This window comes from Sebastes fasciatus, chromosome 16 (genome assembly GCF_043250625.1).
Source record: "Sebastes fasciatus isolate fSebFas1 chromosome 16, fSebFas1.pri, whole genome shotgun sequence".
Classification (NCBI taxonomy): domain Eukaryota; kingdom Metazoa; phylum Chordata; class Actinopteri; order Perciformes; family Sebastidae; genus Sebastes; species Sebastes fasciatus.
In genome coordinates, this window is record NC_133810.1 from 16436596 (window position 1) to 16458590 (window position 21995).

Here is a 21995-nt window from a genome sequence, read left to right on the forward strand (position 1 = left end):
TTCAGAAAAAGTAAACTTTAGTCACAGGTCTCCCTTATTATCACTTCACGATGCAGTAGCTGAATCAGTTCTTTTAACCTGAGCTGTGTTGCAAGATTCTGGTATCACATGAAACTAGAAAAACCTAAGGAATCCATTGGTACAGACCATGATGGATAAATAACGCTCCAAACTTACGCTAAATGTTGGCGAGGAAAAACTGTCATGGCCATTTCCTAGGGGTCCCTTGACCTCTGACCTCAAGATATGTGAATGAAAATGGGTTCTATGGGTACCCACGAGTCTCCCCTTTACAGACATGTCCACTTTATGATAATCACATGCAGTTCATGATAATAAAATCTGCATATTTTTATTGACTGGATTTCTAATTAGTTTCCATCAAGATAAAGATCTTCCTGATTCTTGCAAAGGAAAGGTCCTGGCCAATACTTGGTTAAGTTATCGCTGTTGAAGACACACCACATAAATCTCCATTAGTGGTGGTTTTAGCAAGCAACAGGAAGACGTGTCCTTACAAACTTAAAGGTAAGAGAGTATGTTCATGACAGATTGTCTTTTTTGGGACAGTGTTAGAGGAACTATAAACATTTCCTTTATTTTATTTTTTAAATTGTATTTACACAAAGACATGAACATACACAGTAAAGGGAAAATGATGTTAGAAACCACAGGTGAAAAACAAAACATTTGTCATTTTGTTAGATTATTTGCACTTTTGAAATAAACTCCCCAAAAAAGAAGAAAAAGAAAACACTTACTACATCCCTGCGTGTCCAATTATACTTCTATGATGCAACATTTGGGATTGAGTCACAAAAACGACGACACTCAGGTGTGTCCCCCCGGGTGGTCCACTTAAAACCATACCTACAATGCTAAGAGCAACAGTTAAGGGTAAATAGCATATTGCCGACCCATTTGATTATAGTTATATTTCACTCCAATCTTCATCCTGGTTTAGATTAGCAGATACTTAGATAACCCACTGATAAATGTTTATTTTTTGTCTTTTTGTAGTCTTAAATATATATGATTTTCCCATCATAATGATCTTTTTCTGCCTCATCATCCCTTTTAGGTCACCAAATATTAAGGTTGGAGGACAACCATAAAATGTTTTGTTGTAAACAGTCCATTATTTCTTAAAAAGCACTGATTCCTTGTTCCTTTAAAAAAAAACTTCCTCCCTCTGAGGGTTATCTTTATACATTCACATGTATACTATAATATTTGCTTACTTTTACACCACTTATTGTAGGTTTGGTGGAAAAAAATTATCAAAGTTGTGTTGCATATTTTGGTGCCAGTGGAGCTCTTTGTAAAGGCATGAACTAACATTGCACTTAAAAGGAGAAACAAATGATAGGACAGATCTGAATTAAATCACACTGGAAAAAATAAAATATTTTGCAACTCATATCACACTGGAAAACTGTTTGAAAACACATAAAATCCTCGTCAGTCAGGCCATTTGGAGGTACAAATAATGTGTGAGGATTCTTACCATTCTTCATGGAAGACCTGTTAGATGGTATGCACGTCACTTAACATCCAATCCCTGCTTTATATTCTGCTTTGGCTGCCATCTTGACATATTTCTAATCCAACAATGTTCTCGTAAAACGCCTACAACTCCCTGTTGTATCGTCATAATATTCAAGTTCAGTAGCACAAGAGATGAATCTGTAACCTGCTTTATTAACTTGAGTCACTGAGGTACGTTTGGAAAAAGTGTCTTAGAAAAAAATCACCAAAGGAAAAAATGAACAAAGTGCTGGTGAGGTTTTGGCTCAGCTAAGAATAGGATGGTTGTCGTTGTAATCTTCAACAAGATCCTCCTCCCCTGAGAAGACCGGCTCTGGCTTTGTCACCTCTTCGCCAACATCCACCCCTATCAGACCCACCACCCTGAAATGTGTAAAAACAGGCATAAGAAAAGTAGGAAAACATGGGATGCATTGCTGTCTCGACCAATTCCAACTGAACCGGACAACTGTCTTCTCACCATTGCTTCTCTTTGCACACATGCACCAGCTTGCCTGAGTAAGAGACATTTTCTATTATTATTGTTCTACTATTTTTTATTTTTCTACTTTTTCTATGTATTTTTCCTGTATAGTGGTTTCTAGGATAATTGTTTTTTTCAGATGATTTATGATATATATTTGACTCTTTTTGATGTTATTATTCAGACAGCGTTGTTCAGTTCTGCTCTGCCAACTTGAGAGTAGATTGTCTCTCAATAGGGGCAGATCACAATCACCTGAGTGATGTATGTGTTTGTGTCTATACATTGCTTCCTCTGCTTTCTGATGGTGACTTGATAATGCCTGACGAAGATCTGTGTGAGAACAAACGTTGCACAATAATACTTGCTTTGGAGCTTTTGTTTGATTCTTGCCTAAGAGACATTTCGAACACACGTTTTCACCTAACAAAGTCACTGATTTTCCAATGTTAAAACAAGACATAAACCAAAAGGAGCGCACTAGTATCAGGCTTAAAAGGTGCAGTGTGCAGGATTTGGCAACATTTAGTGGTGTGGTTGCAGATTGCCATCAACCGAGTACCCCCTTCGCTCACTCCTCACTTTCCAAGACTGCGTTAACGTGAATCGCCAAGTGCAAAACTGTGGTAATGCTGTTTGCCTCGCTCAGAGGCCATCCTTACCATAATAACACTACTTTAGGAGCAACGGATGTCAGACGGCGGCTGGCGGTACCGCGGTTTTGCACTCTGCAGCTCACGTTACCGTTCTGGGCTACAGTAGAAACATGGCGGAGCAACATGGCGGCATAGGCGCAGTTTGAACTTTAAGGTTGGGGGTTCACAAAACAAATCTAGAAGGAATGTAATGTGTACAACGCAGAGAGGTCTAATGTATTGGGATGTATGTAGCTTATATATTACACCCTCCAAACAGAATGCGACGCAAGCAAGCGTCAGTGACAAAATCAGTTTGATTGCATTGTTTTCTATCGGAATTAGCTAATTGGCTGCAAGTGACGCAGCGCTGCGCAGCGTGACGTTTTGAGCTGAACTTTTGTCAGATGCCCCGTTTTCTATTTATGAAATGAGGAGTTATCTATACGATACCTCCTCATTTCACAACAAACACCTCAATAAGGAGGCAGCCGGCTGGAGGGAGATCACCAGGAGATTGCCTGAAAGTTTACATAGGCTGCATTGTATCACTCATTTTATTGTGTCACTATGTCTGTGTCACTTTCAGAAAATATGGCAGTATAAAACCTGTGTTTTCTGTTTAAAAAAACGTCGGACGTTGGAAGATAGCAAGTACTACTAACACATCTTTTAAGTGGCTATGTCTTTAGTCTGAGCTTGACCGCACAGCTGATGGGTACATAGTTTGTTTACATGGCGTAAACAGAATATGTAACAGTGTGTGGACAGAGAGTGTCCGATGTTATTAGGCTATAGGCCTAAGTAAATAAAAAGACCACAAATCTATCTTCTTATCTTGTTGGTTTCTTATTTTATCAATAAGAAGATGCTACAAGGTCAATATTATTCATCATTACAATAGATGATTAGTTCTGCGTTATTATAAAAAATATAAGATGCATTTCTACGGGGATCATTGAGAAAACATAGTTATGAATATTATATTCATTTCTGCTAATGGATCTCCTGAAATGTTACACACTGTTTCTGTAACACTACTGTACATGACCCACTACCACTGAAAAAAATGGAGCCCATGTTGCCCTTGGCTGTTAGACTGAGACTGCTGATCCAGTGGCTTTGTTATTCTATAACTACTCACCATGTAAGAGAAGAAGCAGTGCATGTGACAGAGATGGATTCACTCAAGGAGTTTCATGTTTCACGCTACACCTCCCACACTGACTCAGCAGCTCTACTTTGCCAACTCAGTGTAACAGTACAAATGTTAGAAGAACGCAGTGTACCACACAGATCCTTTTATGGCCTCCATTTCTATATAACAAGGCAACATCGATGTTTATGGCGCATGAGTCAAAATAGAAAAGAAAAGACATAATGTACATGTCTGAGATTTATATATATCTATATGAGGTTTGGTGAGGGGAAGTTGTATGCGATGAATGAGGAACTGAGTTTTCTTGTTTACTGTGGGCCAAAACATGAAGGTATTTCTCTTTTTCTAGTCAAGCAAAACAGGCAGAAAAAAGGTGTTTGTGATGCAACTCAATCCACAGAGTACAGCTCTACACATGAAGCATATCTACTGTACACTGCATAAACTTCTCTGTTTTTATTGTAGAGTGAATAAATGACTTTAGTTAGAATACTCTCTGAACACCTTGTCAAGTTTGGAAATGTATGATTTGCTCTTTGTTGTAAAACGTGCAAAAAAAGCGCTGGTACAATGTTGTGTTATCTACATTTTGCAACATGATAAACTTACCCCAGGACAACCAGAGGGATGACACAGAGTCCTGCAGACAACAGGAAGCTGAAGCCGGGATACCATGCCACCGTAGCAGCGTAGACGCTGCTGAAGACTGCGCTCGATACGTTGCTAGTTAAACTCTCCAGGAAGGACAGAGAGGCAAACAGGGCTCCTGCAAAAACAACACAACACACTCAGGAGAGAAGAAAAACAAGTCTTAAGAAGTGATTCACTGATTCCCCTTTGCTCTAAAGGAACAGAAACTTGGAGTGCTTTGTTTTCAAGTGAAGCTGCTGGGACGGGCAACTCTTCAATGGACTCTGACTCTACAAACACAGTCACGGCTCTGTGGCTCCTGCAAAAAAGCCCTGAACCCACTCACCCTGCTCCGACTTTGAGATGATCTTTGATATCATGGAGCGCAGGACGGGGAAAGGCATGATAGACAGAAGCATCGGCACCCTCACTGTAAAATAACAGAAGACAGACGTTATATTATGCATCATAATGCAGGGACTATAGTGATAATCTAAACAAACAATGCTGTGATAATATTTCATAATTATATTGCTTTATCTGCTTACAATGCAATAATCTCATAAAATACACAAGATAAGGTAACATATCTACACCTTCTAAAGGCGGTATGAAAGGTAGAATCTTCTGTTAATCAGTAACCTGTGCAACCAGCCTGTTATGTTTGTTTATTTTCTGTTTTATATTACCTTTCCGTGAGCCATTCCCATTTATTTTCTGAAGCTAAAATGTGTGTTATCTTTAATATGATATGTCCTGTCTTTTTACAACTGTTTTTTTTTTTTAAATGCTTAGCACTTTGAGTTACATGTAATATATTGGAAAAGGGCTACATAAACAGAGATATTAACATTTTCTTACATATGTGATGGTTAGCAATACAAAGACATATTAGTTAGTTATTAAACTAAATCCTGGGAATAATTTCACAACACAATTTACAATATCTGACATACAAGTGAAATGTTCCACTGTAAGTCTGGCAGATTTTCTAGCGTCGCTCATAGAGATCTGAATCTCTCCCGATCTCAGGCCCATAATGTGGCTTTCTAGCTACTTTTAACAAGACGTCTCATTCCATATAATTGGAAGTTTAACTCCCCCCTTTTACATAGCTGCTGGGTTGAAGAGGTAATTTTTCATTTGAAGCTGGAAAATATCAGATATAACACTCAGGGCTCGGTTAATAAATTCCAAAAAGTATGGAAACCATTCCTGGACTACTACTATCATAATGTCTACACTACGAGAAATATAACTGCCTGTCTGACAGACAACCATAACTTTATAGAATCATTGGAGAATCTCTATTTTTATCTATTTACTTTACTATGTGAGTTTTTGTTCTTTTTTCTTTCCTTTTTTAATGTATATTATTTACAATATTTGTTACTATTACTATTATTATTATTATTCTTTTTGTTTTTTTTGTTTGTTGTGTTGGCCAGTCTCCCAGGGGTGTGGGTGGGTGGGTGCAGATGTTGACATAGTGTATAATGTGTAAATAAAACAAATAAAAACATTTGAATATATAATAATGCTCCACTGTCCTCATCAATCTATTCATTAATATTACCATCACTGAACTTCTCTTAAAACAGGGCAAACTAAAACAAAACCAGGTGCTGGTTTTAATTCCGCTTCTGCACATACTTGACCAAGGCTTTGGGGATTCTTTTTTTCACTAAACAGGAGATCGTAAGGTATTGTACATTATCTGTTTAGGCCGCACAGTTGTTATGATGATTTCTCCTCACCTATAAACATCAGTAGAGTGGTCTTAGCAAACGCCAGCAGGACCATGCCTGACATGACGGACAGGATCCCCATCATGACGATGAGCAGCTGTGGCACACCGCAGTACGTGAGCGCAGACACTCCAATAAAACTGACCAGGAACACGGTGGTGGACAGCGCCGAGCCGTAGCCAATCAAAATCTCAGTCCAGCACAGTGGCGCATTCAGCTCGTACAGCGTAATCAGGGAGATCCCACCCACGTAGGCGAAGGAGAAGCTGCAGAAGATGAGTATCAGGAGGACCAGGGCAGTTTTAGTCCTTCGGTTGGCCCCTGCAAACATGTTGTAGGACCCGTAGATCATCTGTTTAAAGGCTGAGCACTGAGGAGACCCGTCTAAAAGAACAGCATCATCAGGAGCCTTCTTCACAGTCTCTTCTAGGATGAATATTGCATAGAGCAGGACCAAACACTGACACATCGCAGAGGTCAGGAAAGGCCAGTTAAAGCCCGCAGCTCTCAAAAAGTAGCCTGTCGATATTGAAGCCACCCCAGACAGCAGGCCAATCATCATGTCCACTCCGGCCATGCGTAGCGTCTTCTGATGACCGTCCTCGCACAGGTCGGCTATGTAGGCGAAGCAGCCCCCCAGAAATGTGCCCAAGCCGCCGAACAGAGAGCTGAGCAGCGAGGAGCCGATGAGCAAGTAGACGTTGAGCTCAAAGTAGGAGACCGTCAGGAAAGACAGCGTGTAGATCAACGAGCCGATCAAAGGCATGATGATCGTGATCTTGCGTCCTCCCCGGTCACTGTAGGCCACGAGCATGAAGGTGACGACCAAAGAGGGGATTGTGGAGAAGAGCTCCGTGTAAAGGGAGAAGAGAGATGCCTGTCTCTGTACCTCCTGGAAACACAGAAAGAAAGAGCATGGTTAAGTCTAAAAATCATGTATGGTCTGGCACCAGACTGTCTGCATTCAACTTGTAATAGCAGGCCTGAGAAGGCAAAATAGCCGCTCTCAAGTTGGCAACTAGCCTACAAAATGAAAGACAAGTTAAACAGAGATAGTGACAATCCAATGTCATGAGACCAACACAGAATTGGCGCATCATGTGAGGTTATTAAGGGCTAAAACGAAACAAAGCTTTCTACAGGGTAACAGGTGCAGAAGTGTTTTCAGACAAAAACAGGCTTTTCCAGATCAATGTGTTTGTTCTCACTTCCTTGTCGTGTTTCATTATTCCTCTATAATTACGACGTTACTGACACTTTTTGCAGAAGAATTTTTCTTCTAAATCCTTCTTATAATGCAGTATGCTTTGGTGTACTGCAGACTCACTCTTTAGCAAACTACTACAGCATGTCAGTCAGTGTCTGTACGAGTTCAGAACGATAAACTTTAGTCACAGGTCTCCCTTGTTATCAATTCACAGCTCAGTAGCTGAATTAGTTCTTTTAACCTGAGCTGTGTTGCAAGAGAGGATCAGAAATGTTCATAGGAAAACTTATAACATGACAGTTAAGGTTGAACACAGACACTGATATAAACTGTAGTTGTGGATGAACAGACTGCACCTATGCACAGAGCATTATTGTTTATTGAGCTCCAGGTTACTTTAGGAAGCCCAACATTTTTTCTGTCAGTAAGACATTTCTTTATATTAGGGCTGTCAAAGTTACGTAACGCGTTAAGGAAAATTTGTTTTAACGCCACTAATTTCTTTAATGTATTAACACAACTTGTGATTTTTAGGTTGTAGTTGGCTCAGTTTTAAAGCCAGTGAAGATACTGGTATCATATGAAACTAGAAAACCTAAGGAATCCAGTGGTACCAACCATGTCATACTAGCGTGTCACAAAGGAGGTTAAATAACGCTCCAAAACGTACACACAATTTTGGTGAGGAAAAACTGTCATGGCCATTTTCATAGGGGTCCCTTGACCCTCTGACCTCAAGATATGTGAATGAAAATGGGTTCTATGGGTACCCACGAGTCTCCCCTTTACAGACATGCCCACTTTATGATAATCACATGCAGTTTGGGGCAAGTCATAGTCAAGTCAGCACACTGACACACTGACAGCTGTTGTTGCCTGTTGGGCTGCAGTTTGCCATGTTATAATTCGTGCATATTACATTATGCTAAATGCAGTACCTGTGAGGGTTTCTGGACCATATTTGTCATTGTTTTGTGTTATTAATTGATTTCCAGTAATAAATACATACATTTGCATAAAGCAAGCATATTTGCCCACTCCCATGTTGATAAGAGTATTAAATACCTGACAAATCTCCCTTTAAGGTACAGATAAAAAATGTGTGATTAATTTGCGATTAACTATGGACAATCATGCGATTAATCACGATTCAATATTTTAATCAATTGACAGCCCTACCTTTTTATCAACACAAAGAAAACCTCACATGACTGAGTCATCGTCACATCCCTAACAATAAAGGAGGCAGAAAACACAAGGAAGAGCAGAAGCATTTTTCCCCCCGTCTCTAAAGTCTGTGTAAATATAGTTCTCAAATAATATAGTAGTAATAGTATTGATGTCATTACAATATTTCAATACTTGTCATACTGTTACACAGGTGGATACTGGAGAAGGTAATATGAGTGTATTAATTCTTAGCATGCTTCAAGTGGAAGAGGAAAAAAAAAAACTTGTTCTAAATATTGGTAATTGAGAATAATCCTTCTACCTTAAAGTTCTTTAAATTCATGCTCTCTCACATCCAGTGATTAGTGACTAACCTCATGGTAGCTGGAATGGTTGCTGCTGATGTTCTCCGCACATCTGGAGGCATTGTCAGAGATGGGATATGTGGTGTTTGTCAGCTCCTGCCAGAGCCTCCGGTACACATACTGCTGCACAAGAGGATAGATGAGAAAACTGGAGAAAGCGTACAGTGCAACCACAGGCTCCACGAGGAAAAGGCCCTTCATTTTGAAGGGACTGCAATATTCCCTGAAAAAAAAGAGAGATGAAAATAACACATTTAGAGATTAACAGGATACACAGATAATAAGGTAAACAGAAGAGACAGGTGAGGTACACCTGGTACAAAATTTTTTTTTAAAAAGTAACTAACTTCAATAAAGATTATATGTAAATTACAACTTTCAACACTTCAAGTTCAGTGTGCAGGCAGGCTAATGACATCCACAGTATTCTTCATTAATAGCACAGACTGATTCAAGTCATAAGACATCAGAGTCTACGTGGAAGTTCAGATAATATCTGTTCGGTTGTTTCTGAGGATCATCGATGAGAGAGTTTGCACTACATTATTGATCCAACAGTATCTAACAAACATAACATGAGATAATAGTAACCCTGTAATGTACAATTTGTTTTGTTCCTGTCAATACTGCAGGATGAGCAGCTGTAGGTCAATGTCTAGACAGCACACAATATGGAAAACAACAACAGCCTTTACCTTCTTATAAGATGTTGAGAAGAACATGCTGTAAATATATCTTACCTCTTAGATAGTCGCTTAGATCATGTTTTAATCCAACAATTAACCCCTGCAAGACCTTCTGTCTGGAGCCGTTGTCGGTCAGCTGTTGTTATATAGAGAAGTGCACGGCGTTATTATTATGAAACACACCGAAGTCCCGCCCCCTCACCCTCATTCGATTGGACAGCAGTCTTTCAAGGCTGCGCTCATTGGATAAGCGGAACTGTCAGTCATGAAAAATCGGACGAGAACATTTTGTGACTTCCTGAAACAGGCTCTTTATTGCATAATAACGTGTGTTTGAAATACCTCAAAGGATCGTTAAATTGATTTATTTGTTTTTTTAATTTATGTACTCTAAATGCGTCCTTATACAAAACGATACAAAAGCGCCTGCTACCATTTTAGGTATTTACGGTAACGTAACGATAGACGTGCTTTGCGTCGGAATGTACCATTTTGCCAACACACTAGTGATGGGAATTCCGGCTCTTTTTAGTGAGCCAGATCATTTGAGCTCAGCTCACCAAGAAGAGCCGGCTCTTTCGGCTCCCAAACGGCTCTTCATTTCACCACTTCTGCCTTTTTATAATTCAGCCAAATTTAGCACTGTTTTGACCTATGATTAGTATGTGTGCACATATATCACTTAAATTATTACATTTTATTATACTAAACCTTGTAATTTCCAGAATACCACAATGTTACATGCTGCTTCGTTTCAGACTTCACTCATCTCGTCTGCTATTCGCGCACTGCACTCCTCTCTCTTTTTCTCTCCTCCTCTCCCTCCTGCTCTGTACCTGTAGACCGTCAGCGCGCTGCGCATCCGCCCCCCTCCCTGCTTGATGGTATGATCCTTGTGTGTAATCACCTGATTGGTCACACGGACGTCATTAACACAACATTCAGTCACAGTCATGGTACGTGTCCATAGGGTTCCGTCCTTTTCACGCTTCCCATTCATTGTCTATGTAAGCAGCCGTGCAATGCCTTCTGGTAGCATGGCGTCACGATTCGAGAAACGGAGCGTCACGGCGCCCGCTCCTTATTTGCATAAAGTTGAGGGCTCGTCTACTTTATGCAAATCACGGGCTTCCGACGCGACTCGCCGCCTCTCGAAACTCCCAAGAATCTTTTAAAATAAAAATTGTCGATCCAAAATAAAGACAGATTCAGCAACTGCATGGCTTATTTCTCGCCTCAGATGTTTTCAGAAACACATTTCGGTGAACTATTTTCGTGAAATAAGAGAAGAAAGTTTCCAAACAAGCCTCCATACTGTTTCCGGTTTGAAAGCTGAGAGCAGCAGCCAAAGGAGGGAAAGCGTTCGTCCATCAGGTGGGGACAGCCTGTCCTAGCGACACGCCCACCAAGCGACCAATGTTGGGAAGCGTAGCGGCCCCTCGCGATAAAAAACGCCCCTCTGCACACGTACCATTATCGTTCACTTAAAAGAGCCGGTTCAAAGAGCCGGCTCGTTCGTGATGACACATCCCTAGCCAACACACCGGGGGAAGGATTTTGTTGTGACAGCGGAGTATAACAACCCGGCGGGGGCAGACCGACGGTAAGGCGAAATCCTTAGTCCTTTCCTCTGTGTCATTTAAATAAAACCTACAAAAGTAAGCCGAAATTAAAACGTATGCACCAGCTTAACAACAAGCTTTATGTTTTACACGACCGAGTCTGCTGAAATGTATGTACCGTAAATGTGAGTTTATCATCCCGGACGTGCAGGTAGTACCACAATACCGGAGCTACCGTATCATAGCTACCACTGTGATTAATGTAGCTAACTTAGCTAACGTCACCACCTAGCATTAGAGAGGTAACAGACAGCTTTATCTCGTTATCATAGTTTGGTTTCTCACCTCTCAAACATGTAGCTTTAAAGCTAGCTGTCATGGTAACCGTTAGCGTTAGCTTCTCCTGCTGCAGTGAGCTACATACTAAAGTCGTGACTGTCCGTGTGTCAGGATGGATGGAGGAGATTTCAGTCCCCCTCGGCCTAACATTCACAGTGTTCCTGCTGCTGCTCATAATCTCCAGCTACCTGCCATATATTCAGTTTAAAAGATTAGTTTCTCATGTGTTTGGGCCTTTAGTTGTGTTTCCGTATTTGATTTGTATGTTCTGATTTCGCAATGAAAGTTTTTCCCTGATCACGTAACATATGTATGTGATGTTGCCAAATAATGCGATTGATTTCCTTAATATGTATATTAAATCAAGTCAAAGTTTATTATAGCCCAATATCACGAATCTTGCCTCAAAGGGCAGTACATATAATAAAAAAACAGCAATGTGTAAATTAAAATGTCAAAGATTTAAACCCCAGAATTGTATTACAATTATTTATATTTAGTTTTTGATACATCATAATACTTGGTTCAGTTACAACGTTAGCTACACCAAATTTAATAAATATAATAACTGCATTTTTAACAAAGCTTCCTAAAAAGCAAAGGGATGTCTTGGTCATATCACAGGTCACCTCCTCTCCATCAATAATCACTAGACCATCATCACTCTAGTAGACATCAAATTACAGATGTGTCTGATCTGGAGAGTCTTTTATCTAGGGCTGACCCAAATGCTTCAAAGCTTTGACCATTGCCATGGTAATCAACCTCAAAATCAGTATTCAAATGCTTTGTTTTTTTTATTTTGTTATATATAAGTATGTGTAAATTAAAATGTCAAAGATTTAAACCCCACAATTGTATTTTTCTCATGGTCAGAGTGGTGTACAATTATTTATATTTAGTTTTTGATACATCATAATACTTGGTTCAGTTAAAAAAAATAATTTAACACATATAATAACTGCATTTTTAACAAAACTTCCTAAAAAGCAAAGGGATGTCTTGGTCATATCACAGGTCACCTCCTCTCCATCCATATTTCATTAATTCTCACTGTGCAATATCATTTTCCACTTGTGCAATTTTGTTAATAGTCTGTTTATTGTCAATACTGTATATACTGCTCCTATTTTTATACTTCCTTCTATTTAAATGGTTCTTATTTTGTTACACTTTGTTTAGCTCTTTTTTTTTACTGTGTTAGCTGATGCATCTTGTTTTTTGCACTAACCCCCTTGCTGCTGTACACTGCAAATTTTCCCACTGCGGGACTAATAAAGGAATATCTTATCTCATCTTATCTTATCTTATTTTATCAATAATCAATAGACCATCATCCACTCTAGTAGCCATCAAATTACAGATGTTGTGTCTGATCTGGAGAGTCTCTTATCTAGGGCTGACCCAAATGCTTCGATGCTTCGACCATTGCCATGGTAATCAACCTCAAAATCAGTATTCAAATGCTTTGTGTTTTTATTTTGTTATATATAAGTATGTAATAAATCACCAAATAGCCAATGCAATAAGGAGTAATTCCACAACATTATTCATTATTCATATTCAACATCAATTATTATTAGTTATTCTCAGACGGATATTGCTGTTTGTTGTGTGTAGAGGTAGCCTGATGCGCCGCGCTGCACCGCGAAGCTTTGAATACCTTTGAATATTTCTCATGAAGCTTCGAAGCCCAAAAAATGGTATACGGGACAGCCCTAATCTTATCTAATATGCTGTCATTCATTCTCTTTGTTTTCCAGGTAATAACGTAGGTTTTTTCATCTTGGATCAACAATGGCCTTCAGCAAGGGATATCGCATTTACCACAAGCTGGACCCACCCCCGTACAGTGTCATAGTGGAAACTAGGACCCGGGAAGAATGCCTCATGTTTGAATCAGGGGCTGTTGCCGTTCTGTGTAAGACATTTTGTTTGATTGCACTGTGATAAGAGATGCTTTAAATAGTCTAAAATCTTGCCCCAAATAAGAATGATACAAGGGAAATACAGCTATAAGGGACATATTATTGACTATCAAATGATGGATGTGATTTTGTATTATAAGGCTACATTTACCTCAAAGGAGAGCACTACCAATATTTTCCTACGTTGTTGTTTGTCTTCTAGCGGCGGCAGAGAAGGAGGCCATTAAGAACTCATACACCAAGATTGTTGATGCCTATGGCATCCTGGGCGTCCTCCGTCTCAACCTGGGTAAGCTACAGACACATCTTCTCAATTCATTGCTCTTTGTTGCCCAAAATTTCCTGGATTCAGTCCAGATTGTGGTCCCAGGTTCTTGTGTGACTGTGAAGGCCCTCGGTTTGTAGTCCTGTTGCTGCTTACTCATAAGCTGCTTTCTCCTGCCCTCTACATGACCTTGAAGGCTCTTGTCATCACAACAAGGAAAAAGCCGCGTAAAAGATTAAAGCTCAGTCTTATTGATGGCTGAGATTTGATTTCCTTTTAAGGCGTGACACCAAAGTTTAATTAACCATTTCTTGTCCAGTCTCTTAATGCTTAATATTTTATTGTGTCTTTTCTTAACGCTGTGCTTCATATCTATCAACATACTGCTTGCTTTTTCTTTACAATCCACCAATGTTTTCCTACTTATGTCCCTTTCTTTTTTGCCATACTCCACCTTACTTCTGCAGGTGACTCCATGCTCCACAGTCTGGTGGTTGTGACAGGATGCAGCTCCGTGGGGAAGGTGCAGGATTCGGAGGTGTTCAGAGTCACACAGACAGACTTTATATCGCTGAAGAATGATCCAGGAGATGAGGACCGGATCTCTGAAGTGAGAAAGGTTCTGAACTCAGGACACTTCTACTTTGCCTGGTCCCCCACTGGAGCCAGCATGGACTTGAGTCTCAATGCACATCGCAGGATCCTAGAGGACACTACAGATAACCGCTTCTTTTGGTAAGCTCATGAAATAATTACTGTTCCGGAGAATAGTAGGCAGGTATTTGGCTTGTAACAATCTCTGAAGTAGTAGATATATGAACCAAGTATGTGTTCTGCATTCTGCAGAGTCTTGCTGTTGAAATTAGTTTCTTCTGAATATGTGATATGGGGGCTGTGTGATTTGCAACTAAGGTGTGAAAATTCCCTGTTCACACTGAATTTGTCTGTGGGTTTACTGTTGTGTCTGTCTTGATTCATCAATAGGAACCAATCTCTGCACCTGCACCTGAAACACTACGGCGTAAACTGTGACGACTGGCTGTTGAGGCTGATGTGTGGCGGTGTGGAGATCAGGACGATCTATGCAGGGCACAAACAGGCCAAGGCCTGCATTTTCTCCCGCCTTAGCTCAGAGCGAGCCGGCACGCGATTCAACGTCCGAGGAACGAATGACGACGGACAGGTGGCCAATTTTGTGGAGACTGAACAGGTGACTCAGATGTTTGACAGTTTTATTGAATTTTTCTTCTTGTTATGATGAAAGCTGCTGATCAAAAATCTGTTTGATACCATAGTTGCATAAGTTTCTGTATGCTCTATGCATGGTCACATGACCTTGGTTAATACAGTCTGTTTAAACACTGGTTATCTATTGACTGTTGAGGAGCAAACCTAGTGCACCCTTGTAGGGAAACACTGTTGCTCCAGCACTATACGCTGTCACTGTAGAATTAAATTATTCAACAGTAATAATTAGGCTATAGATACATAGGTAACATTAAAACCTAACAGGAAAACCAGCAGGACGGTGTTTATGATGTTGACGACATATCAGCATACTGATTTATTGGTCAAGCTCCAGTCTGAAGCCTTTGACTCTGCAGTAGTTTAACTTCCTTATTGAGTCAAATTCAGTCCAGTCAGTATTTTACTTTTATTGCTGAGTCAACACATTGTCAGTAGAAAATTTGAAAATGCAAGCTCACTTCTCAGCTCTTCATTGTGGAAAATGACTGGATTTGCATTTCCCGTTTTTATAGTTCCTGTTTCAGAAAACAAACATGAAGCTATAGGTTGGACAGAATAACTGCAGAACACTACAATAATAATTAGGGCTGTCAATTGATTAAAATATTTATGATGATTTATTATGCATGATTGTCCATAGTTAATCGCATATTAATCACACATTTTTTATCTGTTCAATATGTTCCTTAACGGGAGATTTGTCAAGTATTTAATACTCTTATCAACATGGGAGTGGGCAAATATGCTTGCTTTATGCAAATGTATGTATAGATTTATTATTGGAAATCGATCAACAACACAAAACAATGACAAATATTGTCCAGAAACCCTCACTGGTACTGCATTTAGCATAAATTAATATGCTCACATCATAACATGGCAAACTCAAGCCCAACAGGCAACAACAGCTGTCAGTGTGTCAGTGTGCTGACTTGACTATGACTTGCCCCAAACTGCATGTGATTATCATAAAGTGGGCATGCCTGTAAAGGGGAGACTCATGGGTACCCATAGAACCCATTTACATTCACATATCTTGAGGTCAGAGGTCAATAGACCTGTTTCAAAATGGCCATGCCAGTTATTCCTCTCCAAAATTTGTATTAATTATTATAATAGCGTAAGTTTGGAGCATTATTTAGCCTCCTTCTCAACAAGTTAGTATGACATGGTTGGTACCAATGGATCCCTTATGTTTGCTAGTTTCATATGATGCCAGTATCTTAACTAGCTTTAAAACTGATCCTGCTGCAACCTAAAAAATGCAAGTTGTGCTAACGCGTTATTATCACGTTAACTTTTACAGCACTAATAATAATACAATTTAATGCAGCACAACTACTCCAATATTTGCTGCCTCAAAAATTACCATAGATGTCATTCAACGTCTCTGTCAAAGTCTGAAGCTTCAAATGTGTAGTGGTAATTGCAAGGTTTTTGTGTTGGATTATATTGTATTGTCAGGTGTTGCCACAGCCTCTGTAGTGTTGACAGCTTTTGGTCTTGCTGATTAATGATTTGGGCCTACACAATTTGCCGTTAGCACAGCACCAAAAAATGTAACCCCTCTACATATGTCATGATTTCTCCTTTACATTTCCATTGTGTCCTGACAAAGCGGCCACAGACACACTGGTATTGTCTATTAGCAATATAGTGATGTCATTTCCCTCTGTGCATTGTACAGTCATAGAATAATGAATGTTTTGTTGTTAGTTCCCTATCGTTTTAACAGTTTATAAAAGCTATATTACTTTCCATTTGTGTTCTTTTTATCCTCCTATACTTTTGGTTTTATAAATGTGTTTTTTAATACAGTGTCTTGTCACATTGCAAATGAACTTAACCAAACTTTCCTCTGGTTTTCAACAGGTTATTTTCCTGGATGACAAAGTCTCATCCTTCATACAGATCCGTGGGTCCATTCCTCTTTTCTGGGAACAGCCAGGAATCCAGGTAATGGAAACTAAAAACTCTCCTATAAAGCTCAGCCTAGAATCGTGATTGTGAGGTTTTCATATATTTAGCCACATTATATGAAAATCATAAAGCAGCCCTCGTGTTTGTGTAGTAGTCCCGCCCATTTTGTAAATGCTGCAGTTGTAGATAAGGTTTACTCAGTCTTAGCTGATTGCACAGTGCAAGTGTAAGCACTGAACTCTGATGAACCCTACATGGAGCTCTTGCAAAACAAGGAAAACACACTTTCCATTAAAATACATTGTATTTGGCATTATTTTGGGGAGTGAAACATCTCCTTGTAATTACACTGGGTACCTTTATCCCAGTTTTAACACATTTTGTCCATGCTGTGTTCAGAAAAAGTCCTTAAAGGGTGTTTTGTTGCACCTGAATGAGAATCGGCGCCATAATGGGATGGATGAGAACCCTCACCTGGTATAACCTTTACTTTTTTGGCTGTTGCTGGTGCTGGCGCTTTCATACTGCAGATAGGGCTTTCTCTGTGCAATGCCAAAGGATAGGGGTGAAAACTAAGGCAATCCCATTATGGAACATTTATCCAGGTCCCATATACAGTAAAGTATCTGTCCAGGATATGCCATTTTTGGAGATTTACAGCAGGAACTACGATCACCCATTAAATGCACACCATAAACAACATCACTTGAATGCTCCTGCCCTTGTCCTGACATTGCACAGACTGGATTAGATCAGACGTGGGGGAGGTTAATGATAGATACAGTGGTTGGTAAAGGGCATTTTTCTGTTTCCCTCAGCTCCCAGACTTCTTTGGTCAGGTGAGAGCCTGGTCTGAAAACATCCTCTAACCACTTCCCTTTCACCTAGTCTGATATTCCCCAGGAAACTGGATAGGTGTTAACTGATAATATGGAAGAATGAGCTGCTAAATCTAAGAGAAGCCAAGACCATATTTGCCACCTATTCAGTCCACAAGGTCTATGGTTTGGTCAAAACACAGGGTGGTGGGCTGGGGTTTGTTTTCAGACAGAACTGTAGTCTTCCTTCTTTTAAAGCACTGTTTTAGCTCATAGACCCTTCTACTGGTTGTGGCTTTGTAGGCTTACTTTCTCCTTCCCATACTCTTCTAATTCATTCCCTGAGCAGGATGGATAGTCTCGGCTTTATCCAGAAGAAGAATTATTGATCTTTCTACAGTTAGTTTACATTAGGAATAGTTATGAATTAGCCTCTGAATCATACTTGTAGTGTAGAGTCATAAGACCCTGCTGGGAAAGATGTAAATCGGTAAAGTGGTAGCAGGGCTGCCCCCTCTTAGTCGATTAGTTGTTAGAGTCCTGGTTGATGACAAAATCTTAGATAATCATTTTTCACGGTTGTTTTGGGGAAAGAGTCATCAGTGGAATTAGTCATTAGTGGATAATGATCACATGTGGCATCACAATAACATTCACAAATACTGTTTGTACCCTAGGAAGTATTAGATTTCAAGAAAATCCTTCTGAACGACTTCAAACATCTAATCAATCAGTTACAGATTCAAATAGCTAATGAATTGATTGAGGAATTTCTATGATTAATAATCAACTAACAGTCAAGGACAAACCTTGTAAGTGGCATGACACATGCTTGTGGACATTAAATGCTTTTAGTATTATAGAACAATCAAAGTAAGTTTAAAAACTTGATGCGACCGATTACACTCCAGGTGTTATCTGTTGAGTTGGAGTAAGATGTGAAGAGGTTTTGGTCTCTTAAGGTGTACAGCTGTAACCTGAGTCCCTTCCCATGCCATTTCAGGAAGTTATTAAATATGCATAGCATAGGCTTGCTGAACAGTGGAGAGAGGAAGGAGTGACAAAATGGCAGCAGCATGGAGCAAATTGTCCAGCCCCTGCGTGCCAAACACAGATCTAGCCAAAATGGGCACATGCAGATATATCCGGGCAGATAATGTCCCCGGAGACAATGCAGTACTGTAGTCGTAATAATCATTGTGTGTATGTTGCTTGTGATCTGAATTGAGTGACCACAGTAGGAAAAAGAGGAGGCGGAAATTGAACGGTGCAGGAGGGGTGATGACGTTAGTTGATGACATGGTCATGCACAGGCAGAGATGGGTAGAGAACAAGTAAGAACCTGCAGTGCAGAGTGAGTAGATTTTCGTTGGAACAGCCGCTGTGCAAGGGTCATGCTCATGTGTGGTCATGCTTACCTTTACTTCTCTGTAAGGCTCTTTGGTGTTTCTCAGTCATCACCAGTATGCTCTCAAAATGACACAATACTGTATATAGCAGCAGTAGTGAAACAAAAAGCAAGCAGAGAGGCAAAAGAAAACATGTATTAAAAGTTCCAATAAAGGTGGCGGGCGACGTCTGCTGCTCAGTGTCTTCGTCTCTTCGAACAAATCTCCCCATGCTGACCATGTGTCGCCGTTGTCCTATGTCATTCTCTTTTTCCACTATAACGGTCTTGTTTCTGTTCAAATGTCATCCAAAGTTTCTACCCCAACTCCATTCTTCACCACCAGGTTTTCTGGTCGTCTGCGACATGTGTGTTTGCGCAACTTTCCTTTTTTTAAAGGATGTGATTTGAAGTTGATAAAGGACACAGTGACTTGTGTCTTTTTTGTCTTTTTTCTCGCTGTCTCTGACCTGCAGGTCGGCTCTCATCGTGTCAAACTCTCAAGGGGATTCGAGGCAAATGCGCCAGCATTCGAAAGGTAATTACAATGTTCTGTGTCGTGTGTGCACACAAGTGTGTATGCGTGTGTGTCTAGGAGTTTTCAGCTGCTTTATCTGGCCTCCAATAGATTACCATTCCTCTGAGGACGCAGAGGAGAGACACCATAATACTATGTCTCCTGCAGTCTCTGCCCAAGGCACAAAAGAGAGAAGCTCTCCAGACTCTTGAAGGAGAAGATGTTAATTGAAGTGTGTCCTCAGAGGGCGGTTTATTGCAGGGAACAGAAAGGACACATTAGTAGCCCTTGATCAGCTGTCGACCTTAATAACCTTTATTTTATATTTATTGCAGTTTCTTTGCAAAAGTACTTCCTTGACTTTTTGCACATTTCTTACTCTATGTATGGCATTCAGATCCAGAGACTAGTCTATACTTTTATTACAATTGTGTCTTCTCAGTAGTTGAAAGATTGAGCAAAAAGCTATGCTGCAACTATGGATTGGTTCTTTGATAACTCATCTTGTCTTAGCTGGCAGTGAATTGTGGAGACCATGTGGGCAGTGGTAAATATGTGTGCGGAATCATCCACATTTTTATCTAAATCGGATCCCAACATTTGTCTTGTTTGTTCTACAGAAGGACAAATCTGTCCTTTGCTTTCCCTGTCTACAGACACATTACAGATGCAGGATTAGCAACAGAGCAGCACCCTTAGAGTTGTTAGTTTGCTCGTGGACACTTAAGCCAGATGGATTGCCTGTTCCTAAACTCAGGCCCTCTCGAGGAAAGATGATCAGTCTAATCACTGTGGCACACCTTGATAGCACCGTGCCTGGCTCCATCCTTATCAACTATCTGTAGCCGTCAGTCTCAGAGCAGCCATGCTAGGGTTCACTCAGTTTAAAGCAACATGATGCTGGAAAGCTATGAAGACCACTAGTGGTTCTTTAATTTCTAGACATCTTGGACTTTAGAGGATGGACTGAAATGAGCTCAGTATTAATATAGACTTAAATTTCCCTTTGCTTATTAGTATCCTGAACATGTCAAGACGAGCATATCAGATGGTACACCAGCTGTGCTTCGTAACAAATTAATCATTTTTTCGCACTACGTAGTTGGCAATGCAACCAGTCTTTCTAAATATCTGTCCAGATCGGGACTTATGACTCATCTTTTGATACATGTGGTCAGTTATCTGCACTGACAGCCTCATATGTCTGTGTTGAAATTCCTTAAATAGTGCAAGGCCAAAAATAACATCTTTTTTACAAACACTAACAGCAACCGAGGTCTGCTATTCTCTCAGCTGGATGGTGCTGCCGTTCCATCCATATCTGTAATATATTTATCCAGTTTAAGACAGAGGCCCACGGTCACGTCTCTTCTTGGCACTGTCCCTTCCTTTGTCCCTCCAGTCTCTAAGACTTTGCATAAACACATCCCCATGTAAGAGACTGTTTTTAGTAAGTGCACCCTTGGATTAATCCCCTTCATATATGTAATTGTATTCCCTCATCTTAGGGAGCAAGTGTCACAGCTGAAAAAAAGATGCATTGACGTACAAATAAGCAATTAGACTTATATAGAGCTTTTGAATTCATTGCACATTAATATTTCACTGTTGACTCCAAATGCAAAGCTTGAATCCACATTTACATGCCATTGTTGATGTACCATCATGTACCCATTCAAAGTCATTTGCATTCCTTTACCACACATATACAAGTAACAGTTTGAAAAGAGAAACATAATACAGGCTTGTCAGTATTGTGCTTCTGTACAGCAGCCTAGCAGGTGTTGAGATGTGATGCTGCTGTGCTGCTGCTGCTGCAGCCCTGGTTTATTCATCTGAGAAATGTTGTGTGTAATTATCAAGCTTAAGCCCCAACAATGCTTATCATGTGATTGTATGTGTGTTGTCCAGACACTTCACAGCACTGCGGAGGTTGTATGGTAAACAGGTGATCATCAACCTGCTTGGGAGTAAGGAAGGGGAACACATGCTCAGCAAAGCTTTTCAGGTGAGAGGAACCATTCTCTGTCCCTTAACACTGACATAAGACATTTATCTGATGCTTCTAACAAAACAGACTTAGTCCAAAACACATCACACACACATCAGAACAGATGCTGCTGCCTTTATTTTCTTTGTAAACTCACACACACATGCACACACACACACAGGAACAGCGAGGAATTCTTTCTTATTCCAATTACTGTTCCTTGAACTCTTGTCAGGTTACATTTTCCTCTCTGGTCTTGTAGATGTCACAAAACGACTTTTGAAGTATAAAACTACATTTCATTGATTAATATTAAAGGCATTCCCTGGTTAGCTATAGCTGGAAATGTCTCCTCAAGTGTGGATTTGAGTGTAATAACAAAAAATGCAGGACAGCACATTTTCACTGTA

General features: G+C 40.1%; 2 protein-coding genes across 12 annotated transcripts in view; one reads left to right on the plus strand and one right to left on the minus strand.

Annotated features, from left to right (window-relative positions):
• Window positions 1-573: 573 nt before the first annotated feature.
• Window positions 574-9803, minus strand: LOC141753081 (lysosomal proton-coupled steroid conjugate and bile acid symporter SLC46A3). Its single transcript, XM_074611413.1, has 6 exons — window positions 9666-9803; window positions 8935-9148; window positions 6193-7075; window positions 4782-4865; window positions 4415-4571; window positions 574-1911 (listed from the first exon to the last, which is right to left on the minus strand). The coding sequence occupies exons 2-6, from the start codon at window positions 9124-9126 to the stop codon at window positions 1794-1796; spliced, it is 1434 nt and encodes a 477-aa protein (XP_074467514.1). The 5' UTR covers window positions 9127-9148; window positions 9666-9803; the 3' UTR covers window positions 574-1793.
• A 1304-nt stretch (window positions 9804-11107) lies between these two features.
• synj1 (synaptojanin 1) overlaps window positions 11108-21995 on the plus strand; it is a 30409-nt gene continuing 19521 nt past the window's right edge. For 6 of the 11 annotated variants that reach the window (XM_074611414.1, XM_074611418.1, XM_074611421.1 and 3 more), the window contains exons 1-9: window positions 11108-11214; window positions 13276-13433; window positions 13643-13729; window positions 14173-14440; window positions 14690-14915; window positions 16826-16909; window positions 17273-17350; window positions 19555-19616; window positions 21507-21603. In XM_074611414.1, the coding sequence (XP_074467515.1) occupies window positions 13310-13433; window positions 13643-13729; window positions 14173-14440; window positions 14690-14915; window positions 16826-16909; window positions 17273-17350; window positions 19555-19616; window positions 21507-21603 (1026 nt within the window). In that variant the 5' untranslated portion in view covers window positions 11108-11214; window positions 13276-13309. The other 5 variants (XM_074611419.1, XM_074611425.1, XM_074611420.1 and 2 more) reach the window with 3 other exon arrangements.